Below are 18,560 nucleotides of genomic sequence, written 5' to 3' on the forward strand. Positions count from 1 at the left end.
CTGGAGGATTAAAATAAATTCCAATAAATCCCACCAAATCACATTTACCCTTCGACGTAAACCCATGACCTCTTGCCCTACAGTATCCTTTAATAATACCCCACTTATTCCTGTCGAACAGATCCGTTACTTAGGACTACATCTCGACAAACGACTGACATGGAATCCTCATGCAAGACTAAAAAGACAATAAACTGCTCGTAGATTCCGACTATTTACTAGACAAACGGTCTAAATTGGCTGTTTCTTACAAACCAAGCTGCTGCATCCACTGTAATTCTTACTTTACTTTTTTTTTTTTTTACGATTGTACTTTTTTCGTTTTCGCAAAGAAAATCTTAAATTCCATGTAGTTTTAAAATTTTATTTCACACGTTGGAGTTAGTCCGATATAGCTTAAAGTTTTCCAATGCGGATAGCAAAAGTAACATCAAAAAATTGAATATTTTTTCACTTTGTTTTTTTTATTTTCACTTGACTTAAGCAACTAAAAATAATAATGCAAAATTCCGCATCCAAGAATTAATTAAATTCTTAACTGGGATACAAGAAGTAACGAGGTAAAAATCCCTAATTAATGGAGTGATCCACTAGGAGACATAAAAATCCTAACATGAAAAAACTAAATGAATAGGCTACGTGAAGCAACTTTCAGTTAGGGGGAAAACATTCTGAAGCAGTTGCCTAAAATTAATTTTACTAAAAATTAAAGAAATGAATCATGCAAGAAGACAGTAAATAGAAACAGAGACCCTGCTTTTAAAAAGAAATAGAGGCACCTCAACCACGCAAATAAAAAATAACTGGATGAACGGGTAAACTCTTTATTATCAAAGATATGTAAAAGATTTAGGCCCAAAGGAATCTGTATGGAAGGCTAAGCTATAAAATAAATATGAGAAAATTCCTAGTCTGGTAGAGGGTGAATTGATCATTAGCAATGCAGAAAAAGGTGGAGTGTTTGCAGATTCCTTCCAGTAAACTTTCTGCAATACAGAATGCGAAAGAGGTCTTAAAAAAACTTAAAAACTACCAACACTAGAAAATCGAAAAGAACATTATTTAAAGAAGAGTAAATTTTCTGAAATATTAGCCCTAATGGAGCTATTTACGTCAAATAGCTCTCGAGGTATATTTTCTTAAAAAGTAACATTAAATAAAAATGTTAGTTAATTTATTTGAGAAATCTATATCTCAGTAACTAGGCGACGTACAGATGTCTATTAGCACTCAAATTAAAGCTAGTATAATGAGCTATAAACTAGTTTAAAACGTTTATTTTTGTATGAGTCGTAGTTTTCATGAAATTTGCTAAAATAAATTGATTTATAATTGTTCGGACAAATTTTCATTCGCCAAATTCATTTTCATTTGTGAATATCATAAAAATGACTACCCCTACGAAGATAATGGCCATGAACTACTTTATAGTAAGTTAAATTTCCTTTATTTTGAGTGCTGGAAGACACATATGCGTCTCATGGATCTAGAGATATATTTTTTCAAAATTCCAACATATTGTACGAGCAACTAGAAATTAACATTTTGTGAGTTTATTTTATCAAATATCATAAAAACTACTACTCCTACAAAGATAAACATTATTTAATATTTCATAGTACATTTAACTAGCTTTAATTTGAGCGCTTGCAGACATCTGTACGTCTAATGGTTTCTTAACTAAAGTTTTTCATAATTCAAATTTATTGTCCGAACAACTATAAATCAATTTATTTTAGCAAATATCATGAAAACTACTATTCTCACGAAGGTAAAGGTAATAAACTACTTTATAGTATATTAAATTATCTTTAATATGATTGCTAATAGACATCGGTACTTCACATAGTTCCTGAGATATAGATTTCTCAAAATAAATTAGCTAACTATTGATATTTCTGTACATTTTTATTTAATGTTATATCTCGACAACTATTATTGTAAATAACTCTATTAGGGCTAATATTTCAGAAAATTTACTCTTCTTTAAATAATGTTCATTTAGATATTCTTGTGTTGTTGGTATTTTTTAAGATAAAGAGCTCCGAATGAAAAATTGGGGCGAGAAAACTACCTTTTTTTCTTCCCGGCTATTGTACTAGAAGAGTTGTGACATTGTTCTTGCCATGTCTTCTCGTAACTTAGTTCCTCATCACATACTTTTACAACTACTTTGGGTGACAGATAACGTCAGGGTTGAAACATAAACTGTCAGTTGTTAATGACTGTTAGAAACTCACTTAACATCCCCCCCCCCCTATTGGGCGACTAGACATATTTTGTTTTAAGCTGAAACGGCTTCTCCCTCATTCACACTCTACCTTATCCATCAGTACAACCATATATTTTTTTACAAATATCTCTTGTACTAGATAGGGTTCAGAGTTCTTATCTTTCAGTCCTATTTCAGAAGGACGTTCACAGGAAAGAATTCTTGTTAAAACTTATAACAAATATAAGTTCTCAGATCTCAAAATGTATGGACATTTACCTTATTAATTCATGCTACAATACAATAAATGGATAATTTAAAAACAGATTACACATTATATATACTCATATAATCAACATTATTCCTTTCGTTTTCCCTTTATTTCATTTATTAGATTATTCCTTAATATTATGATTTGTTAGATATTTTTTTATTATTACCTTTTTGATAATAATAAAAACATATACCGTTAGCTTATATATTTTCTGTACTTGATGTTTCGAATTTTCGATTATACTTGTAAATGCGTATATTAGCAGAAATTATATCTTTTCATTTATTATTTTTAGTTTAATTGAATTGGATTTTTTATCATTTCATTTTATTTATTATCAGAAGTTACTTAGTCACCTTATGTTTTATGATATGACATATGGTTTTTAAATTTTTGTATTAGTTATTTTTAAATTTACTTAATTGTTTCTGTTTTTTTTTTTTTAGGAAACTGTTCCACTGCAATGATTGTTTTATTGCTATCTTTTGATGATTTTTGTAAATTAGTTTAATTTATGGAAAGGTTGTTGCGGATCACTGGAGAGGAGACGTACGAAGGAGTGAAACAGGGGGAATTAGGTATTGGATGTAATGGTAAATTGTTATTCGGCTTTGTGCAAAAAATAGGAAAACTAATATATGTATATAGGAAGGAAAAAGGAAAGATGGAAAAAAAATGTATTTAGTGTATTTATGATATTTGTATGAAAAATGTCAATGTATTGTAGTGTATATAGGTCCAATTGTGGATTGATAGGTGCAGTGTGTGTTATAGCAACCCAATTTATTTGGGAAGCATGGACAAAAAAAGCATTTCTCTCTAATTTTATTTTATGTATTCTGTTAATTATTGTTGTTCAAATTCACTATTTTAATTATATTTTATGACTTCATTTTTCTTTTTTATTTTACTCTAAGGCCCTAAAGCCTAATTTTGACGCCTGTCATATTATTCTAAAGGGTTCAATCCCAGAATAAATAAAGATTATTATTTACTCACTGCCCAATATATCATCAATGTGCTTCAGCTCAAATAGTCTCAACTCCATTTCTATTTATAGTTACAAAGCTCTCCAAAAGATTTTTAGCTTGATATTAATCGAGTCAATTAAGTCAAATTTATTCACACAGGCTCCTGGACTATATGCGTTCACTATAAAGTGATAATTTACATCGACGTACAATTAAAGAATGGTTAGGTTCAGAGTATGTAAAATCAATATCTCGGTTTGGGGTTTTGTAACTTTCATGCCACTATTACATATGTGTGTCACATCGACTGTTTGATTTCAACAGCGCAAATTTCAATAAGAATATGACAATACAGTTTGAAGAATGGTTCATGCTTATATATTATCCAATACGAAAAAAAAAATAGACAGATAGATACCGCTCGCTTGACGATGCCTCGGCGACTGTGTCTTGGGAGTACTCTGTTCGGAGGAGTTGTCTGCCGCGTAGTCGGTGCTTTGGCCTTCCTCCTCGCGGCGCCGGCGACCCCGAGCCCATCGCTCCTGCAACAGCAAGTAAATTCAAAATTAAAATGACAAAAAATATCCAGAAACTGATAAAGATGACTTTTAGAACAAGGGTTGCGTCTATAGTAATGTTCCATAGACAGTTTCCATTCACACTGACTGATTTCCTCCAAAATAAAATGTGTAATAACGAAAAAGAGACACTAAAAAAAAGTCCTTTTTTTAATTTTTATTTTCAAAACTTCATTTATTGATAAATATTACAATCTGTCATTTTTGGGTAATAGTTAACAGTGATAACTGATCACATTCATACTAAAATAAAAAATAACATAAAATAAAAAAACAATAAAAAAAATAAGTAAATGAAAAAAAAAATTACTTAAAAATAAATAAAATAATCTCTAAATATATACAAACAAAGGATAAATATTGAATGCACCATGGAAAGAAAAAATAATAATATTTATAATAATAATAAAATTAAAATAATCACTAAGTCACATTTACGTTTTTATATACAATATTTACACTATCGACCTGAGGATACCCGAGCCCACTCTATCCCCCACGTGTGAGGGGTAGAGTAATAATAGTTGATAATAGTTGGTGTTTAATAACGGTATTAAGGTCGTGAATCATTTTCTGGAGGACGAATTGGATTGAGTACCTAACGCAATCGAAAGCCGGATGCTCTAAAGCCGCAAACACTCAACTTCAGAGGAGCTTCGTAATTATAAATTAACGAATAAATATCAGCTGTTTGAAAAAAGAAAAATGGCCAATCATGGTATATGTGACCAACTTTCACTTATATGGTTATAAAGACATTAGCATAAAACCAAAGTATACATGAGTTATCATATGTTAACCCAAAAACTTGAAATTAAACAATATGTACTAAAACAAATTATTACTTTAGTCATATTGGATAATTTTGAGCTCTTTGAGTATATTTGAAAAATATATTTTTTTGATATCTTAAAACATAATCTTATGAAAACGTAAATAATTTTCTCATTGTCGTTTGTCATGTTATAAGTATACAGAAAAATGCACACGGGGCCAAAATATGAATATTTTTGACGAGCTAAGGATAATTCATTGGGCCTTGCATGTACTGCACTGGCAAACTGGTTTCTCAAAATCTGACATAGTGATTTTGTATGGTCAAAAGGTTAGATGAACAAAGGTAAATATATGGCGCAACGATCCAATTGAATCAGTGCTACATTCCTCTTCCCATTTCCAGAAGTTCCACCATTCATCGCTCTTGTGCAGCAGCCATTGAGTCACATTCTTCTTTTTTGCCTCTTCTAAAACAATTCTGACATACGTGGGGCGGTTATGGGTTTATCCTAGAGGTTACCACCTTATTTTAAACAGAGTGGGAAGCCCGAGCTTAAATACTGTGGGGCCACCACGAACTAAAAGACAATTCATCCAGGCCGGAATCGAATCGGCACCGGTTAAGTTTTGAAGTTGCTAAGGTGACGTTTTGCACACTCGCCATAACGTTCTGGGTTCGATCACCTAGATTTACAAGAGCCAAACTGCTTCTTACGAAAACGATCTTGAAACCGTCACTAAAATTAAGGCCTTAAATTTGCTTTTAGGAATGACTTATTCCTTCATAAGACTTCTTTCACAACTTAACTCATATCAGATTGACATTGAACAAGCATTCGCAAATAAAAAATCATTTATTAATATGAGGACAGGAACAGATTAAATTGTCAAAGATGATGCAGAGTTGAAGGTAGCCAACTGGCATTTGTCGAAGATAAGGTTGGTTCGTGCTACAAAAGATCTATAAGATCTGTAGAGCCAACCAAAAAAAAAATAAATAAAAGACAAAAAATATATAAGAACGCAGTAAGAATATCCACGATACATTTTTTTTTTTTTTTTTTATACGATGAGACTCCACCGTCGAAAAAGCAAGACAGTTAAGCCCTAAAATAACATACCAGCAACAGATATGGGTGTCTGGGACGACTGTCATGAAGATTAAGTTTTTTTGGCAGGGAACATAATCTCGGAGTCTGAAGTACTAAGAAAGAAAGATAACTTATTCTAGTTAAAGAGTGCCGAAATGAAGCAGGTAAATAGGTGGCTTTTAACTGTCTAAGGACCCTGAAAGTCAGGCGTAAAACTGAAACAATTCGAAAACCACCAATTCTAGTGGAACTATTCTAAATATTTATAATCAACCAAGTAAAGGTCTGATTAAACTAAAATACTAGCTAAAATACTGATTCCTAAATTTTAAATCTTCATCAGGGGGATGGTTTTTAATCGAGCGAGTTTAAGTGCTAAATTTTAATGGCGGCGCCGGTTCGAATCTGGCCTGGGGAGTCGACTTTTATTTCTGGGGCGGTCTCACTAGTTAGTCTAGTTAGAATAGTGTGGTACCATGTAAATAGCTCCCTCCCTCTCCAGAAATTTTCTGGAACGAGATAATAAAAAAAAGTCTTTACCAAAGTTGAATGTGTGTGGATTTTCAGCTGCGAGTAAATATGCTTTATTCCAACTCAAAATTTATAAATGTATGTTATTCTGTTATAACAAACAATAACTTTAGCGATAAATTCTTTAAAACAGTTTTACGATTTAATTAAATATTAAAATTGCAATATGAGGAGAAGATGGTTGGGGGGTGCGGTCAAAAATATAACACAAATAAGTTGAAATAACTTATTTAATAGTGCCAACGTATCGGCTAGAATTTCCAGCCTTCATCAGGGCTAAAAACAAAGAATAAGAAAACAACTAATGAATACAAAAATGAAAAAGAATGGCATAAAGTAAATAATTTTACAGAATGAAATTAATAAAATTAAAATGATGAAAGAAGTGGAAAAAAGAATGAATGGTAATTGAATAAGTAAGTAAAAATAACATAATTAAGGAAATAAAATAAAAAATTGAAGCTATATAATGCAAAGGAATAAGAATATTTTTCTTTATTAATAATTTAAAAATTAAAATTATGGAAATAAAAAGTAAAATTGAGAGAAAGAAAAGATATGTAACTTATGAAATATGTAATCATAATATTAGATAAAGAAACAAAAAGTTAAATTAGACAAAAGGAGTGAACAGAAAACATAATAATAATAATATATGGTGAACATAATTAATAACGTGGGTAAGGGAAATTAAGAAAAGAATAGAGAAGGAGGGGGGAGGGTAATTTAAAGTTAGGAAAAAAGAGAATAAAACAAAAAACGCACCTGTTCGAAGCAAATTTGACAGCCAAGTGAGCTTTGCGCTGCAAACGGGCAGACTCAAAATTAAAAAATACGTGATATATAATAATATTCTTATTCCTTTGCATTATATAACTTCAAATTTTTATTTTATTTCTTTAATTATGTTATTCTTACTTACTTATTTAATTACTTATATATACATTTTATTTTCCACTTCTTTCATCACATTAATTTTATTAATTTCATTCGAACGTTGGTACTATTAAATAAGTTATTTTAATATATTTGTGTCATATTTTGACCGCCCCCCCCAACCATCTTCTCATACAATTTATCCACGCTTAACTATCTCTCATCATTATAAGATTATTATAGATAGTTAGTATTTGGATATACACACAACTTTTAAAGATAAAACTAAACATCACCGAGAGATTGAGGAAGCACTGGCATCATTTATATTCCAGTCAGAGAAGGAAAACTCCTGTCACCACAAAATGGGAAAGAGCGGGGGAAATGACCCATAAAAATAAATATCCGCATAATTTACAAAGGAGGAGAGCTCATTGGTTAAATCTACTTTATAGCGGGAATGGTTGCCCCTAAGCATCAAGGTGGGTCCCTCATCCTTTGAGGGAGAGAAAGGGCGAAACAATACAGTTAATAGCCTGTCATTTCACCCGCTCTTTCTTCATCCTATTTTCTCCTAAAAATGTACTTATTTTTCTCCTCGAGAAAAGCAATTCTTATAATGGGTTAAGGAAAAAAGGAACTCTTGGAGGATACGTTTACAGTTTTAATAAGATATTACGAACTACGGAATACAATTGATTAATAGCATAAACTAAAAATTATATTCATCACATGAGGTGTAACCAGAAAGAAGATAGTAACTTAGTAACCTGGAGTCTGCAACGGTCTTATTTTAATTCGTAGCGAACCCACGGAATGCAAACTTATATCTCCTACCATAGTTAGAATAGGTTAATAGCTCTCTACCTAATCCATAACAATAAACGTTTGTTGCCGAGGTAGTTGGAGTACCATCTTTAACTGTCTCGTAACTGTTGGGGACCCATAAAATAAAAACCTACCATGGGGTGGTTCCCTTTAGATAAACCTACCTCCCCTCGCAGTCAGAAATGACCAGGAGGTCAACAAAATAAAAAAAAAAAAACGTAAATCAGATATGTCTAGGAAGGAGGTAATCAAAATAAAATTTAAAACTTAGCAATTTATAAAGAAAAATCTCGAGAGGTTGTGCGCATCAAATTTCACTAACCATTTTGGGTTTTAATTAATCCTCCTTCGTTTCAAAATCGCAACATCTCCCTTATTGACAATGGCAATACTACCTCTTAAACTACTTTCATTTATAGGTTACATTAAAAAAACCATAATTATTATGTTTTTGCTTTTCTATGATTGTCGAGACAATAGTCAAAAAGGTATGCGTTTAATATTGGAAGAAGATAGTTGACCGTGTGAAGTAAATTGTATGAAGATCGGATGGCGGTCAATAAAGATGTCAAAATAGTAAAAAAACTATTTAATGTTAACCAACCCATCCTAACACTATTCTCCCCATGTATGCTAATGGCACATGCCTATTATCAGTGAATAATGATCCCTCCATTGTATCCCAAACTCTCCAATCCCACATCACCACCCTTGAAGAATGGTGCCAAAACTGGAGAATTAAAATAAATTCCAATAAATCCCACCAAGTCACATTTGCCCTTCGTCGTAAACCTTCGTCTTGCCCCACAGTATCTTTTAAAAATACCCCACTTATTCCTGTTGAACAGATCCGTTACTTAGGACTAAATCTGGACAAACGACTGACATGGAATCCTCATACAAGACTAAAAAGACAGGAAACTGCTCGCCGATTCCGACTATTACAACATTTACTAGACAAACGGTCCAAACTTCCAATCCATTACAAAAGACTGATCTACATGACTGTTATAAGGCCTATCTGGACATACGGAGTTGAACTATGGGGCTCCACTAAACCATCGAATTCCTCTCCAATCCGATCCTTACAGTGCAAAATCCTTCGTAAAATCCTTAATGCTTCTTACTTTGTCACAAATCAAATCATCCATCAGGACCTCAATGTCCCATATGTTGCCGATTTGGCCAGAACCAGATACCAATCCTTCCATGATAAACTTCCCAACCTCCCAAACTAACTCGTTTCTAACCAGGCTTCTCCTTCACTACCTAACAATCCTCCTAGGCGTCTGAAAATAAGATGGCCTCGAGATCTTCTCCTTTAGAAATGTTTTTGGAGGTCTATCAATGGGTAGATTCTCCAGATGTTTGTATCATGTCATAATATCACTTACAGAAAATTTACTTGATGTGTATATATGTATATTGTTGTAAATAACAATAAATAAATTATTAAAAAAAAAAAAAAAAGAATGTTAAACAACATTTCGCCCCACTTTTCAGGGTTTGTCAGAGCTGCCAAAATTAATTTTATAATAAATAAATTAATATTATAAAATGAAAAAAAAAAATTGAACCTTCAGTTTAGAACCTTGTTTTAAGTTGATCAGCCCTGACGAAGCCTTGCAAAGTGGGACAAAACGTTGGTTAGCATTTAATATTTTTTCTATTACTTTGCACCTTTATTAGCTATCTTCCCACAACTTATGTGTTTACTGTTCTTGGCAATTTAGTATGAATCTAAATATTACCCGTATATCTTTTAAATGTATTAGATAAAATAAATAAAAGAAATGGGTTGACTTGATGATACTAAATATTGTGAGGACAGTATTGGAAATTATTATTGTATAAACAAACAAAATTTACCTTAAAAGTTAATGGGAAAACAAAAGATGTTTTTACAACAAAAAAAGTTATATTTTATAACGAATAAATAAATAAAAGGCCACACCCATCATACATTTAAACTCAAAAAAAGAGAAGAAGTAAAAGATTAACATTCTTAGATCAAGTAAAAAAAGTTGGAGAGCTGAACTTCCAAATATTAAGTGATGGGGAGCCATAACTGACATGACAACGTAATTCCTGACTGTCATCCCGTGGGGGAAGATGAGGGGGGGATTTAATGGGCAATAATTTTCAACCCTTTCCTGAGCCAACATGCATTTAAATTTTGAAAACTTTAAACATTCCGGGTTTACTTCCTTTATCACCCAGGTAAGGAAAGTATTTTGATCCGTTAAAATTTTAAATGTGCATTTATCAACTGATCTTTCCGTTTGAGTCCATAAAAATATGCATATTCGGGTATTTGGCTGTGCTATGATTGTCTCTGGGACCAGTAGACCAGTGGACTTTATAGCTTTTTTTTGTAGGATTTTGGCCCCAATGTATGTGCACCAATTGCGCAATATCTTCTCTGAAATACCCGAAAAACATGTTTCATCGTTCCGCCAAAACGGCACTAACGATTTTGATCGGTCAAATTTACGCCGCCACCTTATAGAGTTCCAGACGGAGGAGAAGACGGCGGCACTCCTGGACCGAACACATCAGCGGCGTATGAGACGGCTATCGTCAACCATCACAACAGGATCGTGAGACACAACCATTCTCTCTTAGTACAAGAGCCCAAGAGGATAAAAAAGGCAATTATTTCACCCCAATTTTTGATTACTTTAATGAAAACTATTTACAATTACTAGTCAAAATTAATGAGACTCCCAAGTATAGGTAGGGGGAACAAAAAATGGCGACTGTTTCAAATCGTTAAAAAAATTAATTTTTCATTCGGAGCTCTATATCTTTAAAATTACAAACAATACTGGAAAACCTAAGAGGACATTATTTAAAGTAGAGTAAATTTTCTACTACTAACCCTAGTAGAGATATTTACATTCAATGGTTCTTGAGATATAGCTTTTTAAAAAGCAACATTTCATAAAAATGTACTGAAAGATTAGTAGTTAGGGTACTTATTTTGACAAATCTATATCTCAAAAACTGCGTGACGTATAAATGTCTATTAGCATTCCAATTAAAGCTAGTTAAATGTACTATAAAGTAATTTATGACCTTTATCTTCGTACGAATAGTAGTTTCCATGGTATTCGCTAAAATAAATTGATTTATAGTTGTTCAGACAATAAGTTTGATTTATGAAAATTTTAATTCATAAACCATAAAACGTACACATGTTAGTTAGCACTTAAATTGAAGCTAGTTAAATTTACCATAAAATAATTTATAACTTTTATCTTTGTATAAGTATTAGCCGGGAAGAAAAAAAGGCAGTTATCTCACCCCAATTTTTGATTACTTTAATGAAAACTAGGTATAATTACTAGTCAAAATTGATGAGTCTGCCAAGTATAAGTAGGGGGAATAAAAAATGGCGACTGTTTCAAAACCTTAAAAAAACCCTAATTTTTCATTCGGAGCTATATCTTAAAAACTACCAACAACACTAGAAAATCTAAGAGAACATTAATTAAAGAAGAGTAAATTTTCTGAAATATTAGCCCTAAAGTGCTATTTTTTAAAAAGCAAAATTTCTTAAAAAATCTACTGAAAGATTAGTAGTTAGTTAATTTATTTTGAGAATTCTATATCTCAGGAACTATGTGAAGTACAAATGTCTATTAGCACTCAAATTAAAGCTAGTTTAAGGGACTATATAGAAGTTTATGACCTTTGCCTTCGTAGGAATAGTAGTTTGATTTATAGTTGTTCGGACAATAAGTTTGATTTATGAAAAACTTCATTTCAGATACCATTGGATGTACAGATGTCTGCCAGCGCTCAAATTAAAGCTAGTTAAATTTACTACGAAATAGTTAATCATGTTTATCTTTGTAGGAGTAGTATTTTTTATGATATTTGACAAAACAAACTCACAAAATGTTAATTTCTAGTTATTCGTATAAAAAGTTAGATTTAAAAAAAGATATATCTAGATCCATATGACGCACATATATCTGTCAACATTCAAACAAAGGAAATTTAACTTGCTATGAAGTAGTTTATGACACTTATCTTCGTAGGGGTAGTAGTTTTTATGATATTCACATATGAAAATGAATTTGGCAAATGAAAATTTGTACAAACAACTATAAATCAATTTATTTTAGCAAATTTCATGTAAACTATTACTCCTACGAAGATAAACATCATAAACTACTTTATAGCTCATTAAACTAGCTTTAATTTGAGTGCTAATAGACATCTGCATGTAAATTTTTCAAAATAAATTCACTAACTACTGATCTTTCAGTACGTCCCATACAACATTTTTATGAAATGTTGCTTTTTAAAAAGTTATATCTTGAAAACTATTTAACGTAAATAACTCTATTAGGGCTCATATTTTAGCAAATTTACTCTTCTTTAAATGACTTTCTCTTAGGGTTTCTTGTGTTGTTGCTACTTCTTAAGATATAGAGCTCCGAATGAAAAAATGGTTTTTTTATCGTTGAAACAGCCGCCATTTTTTATGGCGGTACCTATACATGGCCGACTCGTAAATTTTTACTAGTAATTATACATAGTTTTCATTAAAGTAATCAAAAATTGGGGTGAGATAATTGCCTTTTTTCTCCTCTTGGGCTCTTGTACTAAAAGGTTGTAGGTCTAAGATGGGGGACCCACATGTTAAAGTTACAGAGGGCGCCATCTATGAGAACAGGGACAACAAGCTCTGGTAGGAACTCTTAATTTCAATAAATTGTTTGAGGTTAAAAACTTCCAAAAATTGAATGTATTTTATTATTTAACGTCGGGACTACTGTCCATTATTCATGTACCTTAATAATCCTCATTTTTGTCAAACTGTTAATTTTACTAAGTAAATCATGTCATCTACTAAAAAAACATGACTGAAAAAAATAAACGTTGTAAAACAAAAAATAAAATATAGAATGAAATATATTCAATTTTTGTAAGTTTTTAACCTCAAAACATTTATTGAAATTCACTTACCAGACTCCCTAAAAAGAAAATCCTGATAATATCTTAAATTTTAAACCTGCAGAGTCCACAAGGAACCACCCCATCCAGTTACATGCCCTGTAGATCAGTCAAGAGGAGAGCTGTCTGTCTAGCTAAGTGTGGCAATGGGGGCACCCAGCATGGAGGGGGGCACAGGGGGCAAGACGGACAAGTGACCTATCTTAATACTGGGTTCCTGCCGCTCACCTTAAGTTAGAGAGCATCATCTTTTCACTAAACACAAAACGGTGAACCTTCATTATCATCATCTCTTCTCAGCAATATAACTTCCCTATTATCTAAATTCAACTAAACTAAAATTATTATGTACTAACTTTGGCTTACACACCTCTTTAAACATAGTTTAATTTCTTTTCAATATATTACTTTATCTTTATCAATCATTTTTTTATAACTAAACCCCAATTACATTTTTTAAAAAATTTAAAATGCTTTAAATGGTGTTATTATTTTATGATGGTTATCCAAATTATTTATTATCTATTGTCCTTTACGGTGCAATTAATACAGTTTCAGTTTAAGTAAGTACCAAGGACTGAGACCTCATGGGTAGTTACTGGGACCAAGTCTCGACAGTAATAAACAGTATTATTTTAAGTAAGTACCAGGGACCAAGTCTCTACAATAACACCCAGCCTCAGTTTAAGGCAATGCAGAGGATCAAATCCTCATAGGCATGGCCACGGACCAACTCCCCAGAGACAATATATCACTTTATTTTTATCGAACCGTAAAGCTCTGACAATTTTACGATCACCCAGAAAATCGGAACCTGTATTTTTTATTTAATAGTGCCAGCCACTTGACTTAGTTCAATTTTGAACCCCCACTGCCACCACGATATAAATAATAAAATCTAATCATATATCACGATTCACTGATGAAAATTTACTGGAATAAAAACAATCTTAATATTACTATTATAATATAATAATGTTAAAAATGAAATGTTATAAAAACATATGATATTTTAAAATCTGTACCGCTAGAACCCATGATCAGGGGTTCAGTACTTTGTAAGGAAGTACTGTTATTAGACCAATGGTTGTGCAAGGAGGTGAGTTGGTCAGAATCACTCTCGACCGCCAGATTTTTACCCAATTAAGGGAGGGAGGGCTCCAGAACCCACAGGACTTGACTCACGGCTTCAATGTAACAGAAAACAATTTTCTGTCCAGCCGGATTCGAACTCAGGTCCTTGGAGGTAGTAGCCACGCGCCTTGCCCGGTTGCTACTGCACTCCCCCATTATATTTTTAAAAATTATATATTATATTAATTATTTGCGTTTAATAATTGTCAGGCAAAAAACTTTGGGTAATGTTCGTTGTTTTGCGTGGTGCATGTACCTACTAACCAATAAATTGCTTTCCCAAAGAGTTACGAAACGATTAAAAAAAGTAGTAATTACCAATAATGTTAAAAATACGTTAATATTTAATATAATATCGGTTAAAATTATGTGTTCAATCTATAAGTTTAATTCTCAGCATAATCACTAAAAAATGCCCTTGCACAGAAAAACACATAAATACCTTTTTTTCTCTATTTCTTGTTCTAACCATAACCTATTTTTTTAAATTATATAATTTTGTGGGACATGTAACAGGTAGTATTAGTTACATCAAGTTCTATCAATTGTACGTTAATAATTTTTTTGTTGTTGTTATATAGTATCATATTGTATAATCGTACATATACTATAATCTCATAGGTGTAGGATATATTTTGTTATTATTTTGATTTTTTAAAACTATTTTATAGTTCATTTATATCCAAATCAAGGCAGAATTATTATCGTCTTGGACATAATTACTTATATACGTAGAATATTTAAATGTATACTTTGTGGCCAATTCTATTTGTATGGGGGATTTCCCCAAGGATAAATATATAAATAATAAAATAAAAATTGTGAGTAGGAAAGACAAATCATACAAAAGCACTAATATAATTTTATTATCTACATCACAATAAATCGTCTTAGGGTTTTCGAAAATAAAGTATTACGCAAAATATTCGGACCGAATTCAATTAAATTAACGGGAGAATTTAGAAGATTACACAATGCTGAATTAAGGGACCTACACCCGGTAAATATAATTCAAGTTATAGCATTTCGGCGTATAAGATGGGCATGTAAGGTTGTAGGGCTTAGTAACGAGCGGATCTCTAAAATGGTAATAAACACTGAACCAACGGGTTAACGTCCGAGGGGTAGACCGAAACGTAGATGGGAGGATTTTGTTAAAACAGATTTAGTGGAATTGGGTTTGGAGGGGCATCACTGGAAGGATGTATGCAGAGAGCGTTTGGTGGTATCGGCATCGAACCTTCGGGTTCGTTAAGCCTTTATTATTTATTTACATCACAATAAATAAATAGAATCTATTAATAAGTACTAAGCTCTCAATAAAGTTTCAAACAAATACGCGAGCTAAAAATGGCTGAGCCACGACTTTCATATTTATGGAGTTTTAAGCTATTTTCTTAGTGGCAATCTGTCAATGTCAGAATCAACAATAGAAGGGCTGATGTATGAATATTTACGCCCAACTCCAGAGATACCATCAACTTTGATATTCTTCTTTGCTAACCCATGGAACTGGCAATTCTAGGTGAATAGCTAGTTAAATTTTTAGTTGAAATAATCTTCAGGTCAGGAGGCCAACTTCTATTCAACATACAACTAAAATGTATTAATACTTAATAAGAAAATGGAATTTGCAAGTTGTTCTAAAGAACTGCACAGTAGAACGTCGTTCATACGGAGTGTGGTCAATGCTGTTTCAAATAGGTTTTTATAGCTGATTGTATCTGAAGTTTTTCAGCTCCAAATACAAAATTCGATGAATAGTAATCTTATATTAATGTACACAAACATTTTTTACTGGATAAAGACACCACAAACTTCCTTTTTACCAGTAAAATGTCTATAATAAAAATGTTTCCTAAACCCTCCAAGCCACTAGAATATCTATCTTCCTACCGTCCTATTTCATTACTGTCCATTATAGCCAAAAATCCAAAAGGCATTGGAGCGCGGAATGTACTGCACGGAGTCTTCCTCGATGTTGAACAAGCTTTTGATCGAGTCTTGCACCCAGGTCTGCTCTATAAACTTCGTCAATTCCTACCCTCTACAAATTTCCTTATAATCCGCTCCTACCTCTCTGATAGAACCTTTAAAGTAAATCATAACCTAGCCTACACATCTTTCTTTTTTCAGTCCGCCGGTGTTCCTCAAGGTAGTATCTTAGGTCCCATTCTTTATACGGTTTATACAGCTGACATCCCATCCCACCCTAACAACATACGCTGATGACACATGTATACTGTCTGTAAACAACGACCCAACTAATGCATCACAAACACTACAGGCACACATAACATCTATTGAAGAATGGTGTAAAAACTGGAGAATCAAAATAAATCCTGACAAATCCCATCAGATCACCTTAACTCTCCGTCATAAACCTCTGGCCTCCTGTCCTTCAGTATCCTTTCTAAATACTCCACTAACGCCTGTTGAACAGTTTCGATACTTAGGACTCCATCTTGACAAGAGACTTACATGAAATCAACTCACAAGACTGAAACTGCTCGTAGATTCCGATTGCTAGAACACTTACTTGACAAACGCTCCAAACTTTCCATTCATTACAAAAAATTAGTATACACTACGATAATCAGACCAATTTGGACATATGGAATTGAGCTCTGGGGGTCTACCAAACCATTAAATTCCTCCCGCATCCAATCCTTACAATCCAAAATCCTTGATGCTCCTTATTACGTTACAAATAAACTCATTCATAAAGACCTTAATATCCCATTCGTTGCAGATTTGGCCCAAAACAGATATGCGTCTTTTCATTTCAAACTCCTTACCCATCCTAACCCATTAATTCTTAATCTTTTATCCTTAACAATCCCTGATAATCCTCCGAGGTATCTGAAACGAAGATGGCCACGGGACCTAATAATTTAAATTAATGCTTGAAGTACCACCAATGGGTGGTTCCTTCCCAAGATTTTCAAGTGTATATGAAACATACAACATATTTACTTATTGTATTTATTATTTGTACAGTTGTAAATCACATTAAATAAATAAAATAAAAAAGTGAATTTAATCATTATTGAGATGCTTTTTTTAACTTTAAGACTTACGGAGCTGAACAAATAGTTATAATATAATAATAGTTAAAAATGTTAAAATTTAATACTCTTTTAAAATTTTTTGTAGTTCTTCCCCTTATTATAAATTTTACATGTATACTTAATCATATACTAATAATAATAGTAATAAAATTTGAACGATGAGGCATTAAGGGGCGACAGTGGTCTGCAGGGTAAAGATAAATACTTCCAACCATATTTAGGTGGGTTATGAGGAAACACCCTTTGAATTTGATGATATTCTTATAAGAGGACATGCTATGAGCTATGGGATAGGGTAAACCGTATGTCAAGTACACATAGATGATTTGCTAGTGTTCAATAGATCAGAAAAGGCCCATGTAGACCATCTAAGGAATATGTTTATCTCATGAATATGAGAGAATCTGGACTCAAGCTGTCCCGAGAAAAGTTGTAGCACGCTATCCTCAAGAGCGTTCAGGTATCAGTCCTGCAAAGGATGGCAATACCAACAGGGTCGTGAAAGGAGTACGGAGATTACCAAGGTCGTTAAATGGTTACAGAAGATCAGTTGCAGATGTGACAGACCTAGGATGGGTCCGGATAAGTGGGGTTCAACTGTATCAATCAACCTAACATTTCCTAGGATACGATATTCAGGTTGGAGACATCTCTATGACATACAAGAACAAATTCAATATTTAACAATTTTAAAAATAAATTTATAATAAAATTTACAGAGGGATTACTATTTTTTATAAACCGTGGACAAAGAAAATAAACAGGTGGTTTATAAAATAAAAACACTAGGGATTTCTCTTGGAAAAACCGTAGAATCATCTGGCAGGATTAACCTAAACATAATTTATAAGGGAGCCCCTAGGAATTCCCTAAAACATTCTTTCATTTACAACCCTTAACGTAATACTAATATTTATAACAAGTATAATATTAAATACAAGTATAATTGTTCACAATTAACAACACTAATTCACAATTATTATAAATTAGTGCTTCTGAGAGAAATCACTATTTTCGGCGAGTAGTAAATATTCGAAGCATATACAGAGCATTGCACAATGCATGTTCAACCATATAATCTCTAAAGTATAAGGAATTTTGATTTGATTTTTCCTGGGTTACAATAGTGGCTTTTGAAGCTATTGTTAATTTCCAAGCATTCCCCAAGTTTTCCTCCCGTGCACCAAACTCAAGAATTTTCAATCAGTGGGGATAATTTTTTTATTGATTCGGATAAAAAAGGAGATTT

At 32.5% G+C, this 18,560-nt stretch overlaps 1 protein-coding gene across 3 annotated transcripts in view; it reads right to left on the bottom strand.

Moving 5' to 3' along the window:
* The window catches only part of Mctp (multiple C2 domain and transmembrane region protein), a 371,452-nt gene that overhangs the window by 271,893 nt on the left and 80,999 nt on the right, over positions 1-18,560 (bottom strand). For all 3 annotated transcript variants that reach the window (XM_067051105.1, XM_014425858.2, XM_014425857.2), the window contains one exon: positions 3,876-3,999. In XM_067051105.1, coding sequence (XP_066907206.1) covers positions 3,876-3,999 — 124 coding nt within the window. The remainder of the gene's footprint in view (positions 1-3,875; positions 4,000-18,560) is intronic.

The sequence above is a fragment of the Halyomorpha halys genome, unplaced genomic scaffold (assembly GCF_000696795.3).
Source record: "Halyomorpha halys isolate HHAL.00 unplaced genomic scaffold, Hhal_1.1 Scaffold539.1, whole genome shotgun sequence".
In the NCBI taxonomy this organism is placed as follows: Eukaryota; Metazoa; Arthropoda; class Insecta; order Hemiptera; family Pentatomidae; genus Halyomorpha; species Halyomorpha halys.